General features: G+C 42.6%; 1 protein-coding gene across 1 annotated transcript in view; it reads left to right on the top strand.

The window, feature by feature from the left end:
* Window positions 1–5,372, top strand: part of LOC120543346 (serine/threonine-protein kinase pim-1-like) — a 28,052-nt gene extending 22,680 nt beyond the window's left edge. Inside the window, exons 5-8 of the mRNA XM_039776380.1 lie at window positions 4,289–4,423; window positions 4,566–4,944; window positions 5,026–5,202; window positions 5,281–5,372. Coding sequence (XP_039632314.1) covers window positions 4,289–4,423; window positions 4,566–4,944; window positions 5,026–5,202; window positions 5,281–5,372 — 783 coding nt within the window. The remainder of the gene's footprint in view (window positions 1–4,288; window positions 4,424–4,565; window positions 4,945–5,025; window positions 5,203–5,280) is intronic.
* The last annotated feature ends 1,775 nt before the right edge of the window (window positions 5,373–7,147 follow it).

Here is a 7,147-nt window from a genome sequence, read left to right on the forward strand (position 1 = left end):
AGGGTCTCCTCAACCTGCTCCCTACTATCACTACAGATCATAATGTCATCTGCAAACATCATAGTCCACGGGACTCCTGTCTAATCTCGTCTGTCAACCTGTCCATCACCATTGCAAATAAGAAAAGGCTCAGAGCCGATCCCTGATGTAATCCGACCTCCAACTTGAATACACCTGTCGCTCCTACCGCAGACCACTGTCACACTTCCCTCGTGCATATCATGTACAACTCTTATGAACTTCTCTGCCACTCGCGACTTCCTCATACAATACCACAGCTCCTCTCGAGTCACCCTGTCATATGCTTTCTCCAGGTCCACAAAGATGCAATGCAACTCCTTCTGGCCTTCTCTAAACTTCTCCATCAACATCCTCAGAGCAAACATTGCATCTGTGGTGCTCTTTCTTGGCATGAAACCATACTGCTGCTCACTAATCATCACCTCACTTCTTAACCTAGCTTCCACTACTTTTCCCATAACTTCATGTTGTGGCTCATCAATTTTATTCCCCTGTAGTTACTACAGCCCTGCACATCCCCCTTATTCTTAAATATCAGCACCAGTACACGTCTTCTCCAATCTTCAGGCATCCTCTCACTTTCCAAGATTCCATTAAACAATCTGGTTAAAATGCTACTGCCATCTCTTCCTAAACACCTCCATGCTTCCATAGGTATGTCATCTGGACCAACGGCCTTTCCATTTTCATCCTCTTCATAGCTGTCCTTACTTCCTCCTTGCTAATCCTTTGCACTTCCTGATTCACTATCTCCACATCATCCAACCTTTCTCTCTCTCGTTCTCTTCATTCATCAGCCTCTCAAAGTACTATTTCCATCTGCTCAACACACTGTCCTCGCTTGTGAGTACGTTTCCATCTTTATCCTTTATCACCCTAACCTTCTGCACATCTTTCCCAGCTCGGTCCTTCTGTCTAGCCAATCAGTACAGATCCTTTTCTCTCTCCTTAGTGTCTAACCTCTCATACAACTCATCATGCCTTTTTTTAGCCTTCACCACTCTCTCTTCACCTTGTGCCTTATCTCCTTGTACTCTTGTCTACTTTCTGCATCTCTCTGACTATCCCACTTCTTCTTTGCCATCCTCTTCCTCTGTATACTCTCCTGTATTTCCTCATTCCACCACCAGGTTTCCTTTTCCTCCTTCCTCTTTCCAGATGTCACGCCAAGCACCCTTCTTGCTGTCACCCTTACTACATCTGCTGTAGTTTCCCAACTGTCTGGTAATTCTTCACTGCCACCCAGTGCCTGTCTCACCTCCTCCCTAAACTCAACCTTGCAGTCTTCCTTTTTCAACTTCCACCATTTGATCCTTGGCTCTGCCCTCACTCTCTTCCTCTTCTTGATCTCCAACGTCATCCTACAGACCACCATCCTATGCTGCTTAACTACACTTTCCCCTGCCACCACTTTGCAGTCTTCAATCTCCTTCAGATTGACTCTTCTGCATAGGATGTAATCTACCTGTGTGCATCTTCCTCCACTCTTGTACGTCACCCTATGTTCCTCCCTCTTCTTAAAATACGTATTCACCACAGCCATGTCCATCCTTTTGGCAAAATCCACTATCCTCTGACCTTCTTCATTCCTCTCCTTGACACCATACCTACCCATCACCTCCTCATCTCCTCTGTTCCCTTCACCAACATGTCCATTGAAATCCGCTCCAATCACCACTTTCTGTCCCTTGGGTACACTGTTCATCACTTCATCCAACTCACTCCAAAAATCTTCTTTCTCATCCATTGCACACCCAACTTGCGGGGCATATGCACTAACAACATTCATCATCACACCTCCAATTTCCAGCTTCATAATCTTTACTCTGTCTGACACTCTTTTCACCTCTAAAACACTCTTGACATACTGTTCCTTCAGAATAACCCCTACTCTGTTTCTCCTCCTATCCACACCATGATAGAACAATTTGAATCCGATCCACCTGGACTTACTCCCCTTCCATTTAGTCTCTTGCATGCACAATATATCAACCTTCCTTCTCTCCTTCATATCGGCTAACACTCTCCCCTTTGCCCACATTCAAAGTTCCTACCCTCAGTTCCACTCTACTTTACTTTCCGCCTTTCCTCCTGCCTCCAGACACGTCTCCCCCCTCTTCTTCTCCTTCTTCTTCTTTGGCCAACAGTAGCCCAATTTCCGCCAGCACCCTGTTAGCTAACAGTACTGGTGGTGGTCGTTGTTAACCCGGGGCTCGATCGATCTGGTATGAAAATTTGCATTGTTGTCCGCATATTGATTTGGCAGAATTTTACACCAGATGGCCTTCGTGATGTAACCCTCCCCATTTATCCAGGCTTGGGACCGGCACAAAGAAACACACTGGTTTGTGCATTCCCTGTGGCTGGGTTTAATTAGTGGTTTTAATAAAGTTAGATAAATTGTTTCTAACATTTAGATAACAATTGAAATTAAAATGGAAATCAACACAAAAACACTGCCAGGGTGGACTCTGGACCAGAGCAGTAAATGTTCAGATGTGGTCATTCGAAAGTCATCCCAGTGTCAGTGTGTGTGTCTAATAATTTGGGGTTCCAGAATTGAACCTGTTGTCATGGAGTCTCATGACTTATAACTGTTAAGTGAGTTTCTGATTGATGGATATTTTAATGTACTTCTTTTATCTATTTGTTCTTTGTTTTTATTATACAATACGTTACAGAAGCATTTGGACTATTGATTATTTCTCTGTGCTGAATAACAAATCTAAACTTTGTTCTCTGTGATATTTATATTTTTAAATACTAAAATTCTAAATAGTTTTTTTTTTTAGATTGTTTCATGTTAAAAAAATTTTAGAAAAAAAAAAGAAAGCCCCCTGCTCACTTCGCTTGACAACCCCCCCATCCCCCCCAACCCCCAGCCTGTACTATGCACCAGCCACTTCATGTCTCTGCCACTCGCATTGTGAAGAGGGGGACTGAACGTACCCCAAGGAGACGCAGTCATTCCTCCAAAACCCCTGGTGATACAAAGGGAAATAAATATAGTGTTTTTTTACCTCCTCTTTGCTTGATCAGCTGCTGGCTTGCTGCTGCCATGCTGTGTGATCTGCATCTCATGCGGCACTTTGAACATTTAAAAGCCTCTACAGCAGCTGTCCTTTTGTCTCACTGTCTTGTCTCTCTTCTCCCCTAGACATCCTCCGTTTCGGGGGTCCCACTCCTGAGGTGCGCCCCTAGGAAAAGGAAGATTTTCTATTCTTTTAATTGAGAGATGGAACTCGAATCACTCCTGAAAGTGATTTATGTTTGTTTGAAGAGTGTGTGAATAATGTTTCTGTCTCTAAAATCTCCTGCGTATCTGTGCAACCCTGTGACCCAAGCGTGACAGCGTATGTGGATTTCACTTTCACCAAACAACAAATCTTTTAATTCTCACAGATATGCCTCTTTGTTGGGAAGAAACATAACCTTTCCCTGATGGCAACACAAATTACACGATTTACAAGTCTCCGACTTAAAGATTAAATCTGAACAATATATTCAATCTCTTTTCACTGTTCCGTTATTTTACTGAGTAATAATTTCCGTTTGTTTGCGCTAATGCGACCTTTACTATAATTTTTTTGAAACTTTTGAATTTTAGTACTTTCATTATCTCTACACTGCTCTGCATGTGTATCGCACCAATGTTTTTGAATTCTTTACAATGTTCTACTTTGTCATCTACTCTTTGTCTTTTATATCCGGCCCTGGGCATGGTTAAATCTCTTGGCACAAAGTTTCGTCTCATGGGACGTGAAAGTATCTCTCCGAAAAAGTCACGTCTCGTCCCAGGATATTTTTATTATAATAGAGAGAATTATTTAACAACTGTGTTGTGGAAACGCTTTATGTTTGCATAACAAGAACACAACTGCATTATACAGGTTGACACAGAAAAGCTTTAAAATCTGTGGCACCGTTTGAAAATTGAGGTGTGGGTATGTTTAACCTGAACATCTCTGAGCAAATCTAACTGAAAGAATGGGCCACAATCACTCTACAATTGTGTGCGAAACTGGGGCAGACTTGCCCAAAATGACTTCAAGCTGCCATTGCAGATAAAGGTGGGGAGATTGCAAACAGCACTTTGCCTTTTTCTTCTGGCAATATCACATACAAAATAATTTTGTGTTTTGATTGTTTTACAATAAGAATATCACAAGGAACAAATTTGTTGATCAATAAGAGAAGATTATAAGTCAGGGGTCTGAATACTTTCAAATTTATATTTTCGCTTTCGTCAAGGATGCCTTATGAGTAGAAGTGCCACACAGCGAATCTTAAGATGATGTGGACTTGCCAAAATGATGTGCCTATTGCCAGTTTTTTCGGTTCTTCTTTGCAGGTGGCTATCAAACGCATCAAAAGGCAAAGTGTGAACCATTCGATGTCTCCTGTGAGTAGTACGAGTTGAGATTTTTATTAACTCTCCTACATGAAAGTCTATAATACTTCTCTTGTTGAACATTATCATGAAGGCAAGGACCTCTTTCTTAATCATCTCATTCCTCTGTATCTTCCTGTTGTTTGCCCCCTAGCCCAATGACACAGAATCAGTCCCCCTTGAATTGGCATTGATGCAGTTGGTCAGCCGTCCCCCAGCATGCCCTGCAGTCATCCAACTGCTAGACTGGGTCATTACCCCGTCATGTGTTTTCTTGGTGATGGAACGTCCTGACCCTTGCATGGACTTGTTTGATTTTATGTGGGAGAGGGGACAGTGTCTGACGGAACCCATAGCAGGGAGTATCTTTCGTCAGGTGGTGCAGGCGGTTCACCATTGCCAGTCACGGGGGGTTCTTCACCGGGATATCAAACCTGAGAACATCCTTGTGGAGACCAGCACTCAGCAGACTAAGCTGATTGACTTTGGCTGTGGCACTCTTCTCAACCAGAAAGAATACACAAGCTTTACTGGTGAGCAACATGACCACCTAGTAGTCTAATCGGTATGAAGTCCCACAGCCTTTGAATTCATTGATCTAACTTTTTTCGCAGGCACACATTTCTATGCTCCTCCAGAATGGTGCTTGAAGAAGAGCTATGAGGCAGAACCAGCCACCGTATGGTCTCTGGGTGTGCTCCTCTTCGAGATGTTGTGCGGTCAAGTACCATTTAAAAGGAAAGAGGAGGTCATCCGGTGTAATGTCATCTACACAGCAGATATATCCAAAGGTAAGTGGGAAGATGGCATCACAGCTACAATAACAAGCAGTTGAAGAGTACCATCTCAGTCTTTCCTTTTTCCACCAGAATGTGCCAGCCTTATAAAGAAATGTCTGTCGCGGAGTCCCAAGGAGCGACCCACTCTGGAAGAGATCCTCATGCATCCCTGGGTGTGCTGATAATGGTCTGAGAGTGTGAGTGCCCACACATGGCCATCCTTTAAATCAAAAGTAATAAGGCTTTAACTAAGATGTTCAGGAAAAATATTTACCACCCTCTGCATAAAACATGTTACAAAATTTCTAGTGCATTAGAACAATAGAATATTACAACAATGGTGAAGAAGAAGAGGCCCTTTAGTCCAACAAGCTTGTTCATCCTATACACATTAAGTAAAATAATATTAAGTTGAGATCTGAAGGTCCCTAAAGTCCTACTCTCCACCACACTCTTTTGTATTTTATTCCATGTAGGCCTTAGTCACGGCTAGAGAAACAAGAAGATTTCTTAGCAATATTAACCACTGTTTTCAATTGAAACAAACAGCTGTGCCACATTAAGAACTTACACACTTAAGGAATACAGTATTGACGAGTGCGTGGTTGAACATACATGTCTACTTGCTTGTGTTTAGAGTAATGGAGCTATAATAAATTTAAGAATTCTGACAAACAACAATTGCTAATTGCTAAGATGTCCCAATACCTTATTCAGATTCCACTCAGTGGTTGTCTAGCTTTCTCCTTCAACTCCATGACTAGGCAGTTTGTTCCAGATTCCCGCAATTGTTTGCATATATACTCAGCAAAAAAAGAAACGTCCTCTGACTTTCAGTAAACTTAATGTGTAAATATTTGTATGAACAGTAAAAGAGATAAAAGAGTAAAAGAGACCATAAGACATAAACTAAAAATGTTTCACAATGTGTCCCTGAATGAAGGGAGGCTCAAAATCAAAAGTACCAGTCAGTATCTGGTGTGGCCACCAGCTGCTTGAAGTACTGCAGTGCATCTCCTCCTCATGGACTGGACCAGATTTGTCAGTTCTTGTTCTGAGATGTTACCCCACTCTTCCACCAAGGCACCTGCAAGTTCCTGGACATTTCTGGGGGGATGGCCCTAGCCCTCACCCTGCGATCCAACAGGTCCCAGACGTGCTCAATGGGATTGAGTTCCGAGCTCTTCCACTGTGAGGATGATCAGCTGTCCTTCCTGTCTCCCTGTAGCGCTGTCTTAGGCGTCTCACAGTGCGGACATGGCAATTTATTGCCCTAGCCACATCAGCAGTCCTCATGCCTCCCTGCAGCATGCCTAATGCACGTTCACGCAGATGAGCAGGGACCCTGGGCATCTTTCTTTGGGTGTTTTTTACAGTCGGTAGACAAGTCTCTTTAGTGTCCTGCGTTTTTAGAACTGTGACCTTAAATGCCTACTTTCTGTAAGCTGTTAAGGTCTTAACGACCATTCCATAGGTGCATGTTAATTAATTGATTATGGTTAATTGAACATGCATGGAAAACATTGTTTAAACCCTTTACAATGAAGATCTGTAAAGTTACTTGGATTTTTAAAACATTATTGTTGAAATACACAGTCCTGAAAAAGGGACGTTTCTTTTTTTGCTGAGTATATTAACTGTGTATGTCTGAAAGTGCTGTTGCTTGTCTAAGGAAGGATGATATCTTGACGTAGCATGTGGTCATTAACACCTGCTTGGTCACTGTGTGCAGTAAGTACATTTTGTGTTTTATTTCTTTATTTTCTTTTGTAGCTCTAGGGACACACCAATAGGTGGGGTTGGACAACCTGCCAAAGTCAAACTGGATGTTGTTCTCTGATGCTGGGGTAGAAGCTCACCTCCCTCATGTTACAAGTGACCTCCTCTCTACCCCCAAGCAGTGTACGAGATGTTGAGGGGAGCCTGTAAAGGTATAAAAGATCCAACATGCTACTGT

This window comes from Polypterus senegalus, chromosome 13, assembly GCF_016835505.1.
Source record: "Polypterus senegalus isolate Bchr_013 chromosome 13, ASM1683550v1, whole genome shotgun sequence".
NCBI lineage: Eukaryota > Metazoa > Chordata > Cladistia > Polypteriformes > Polypteridae > Polypterus > Polypterus senegalus.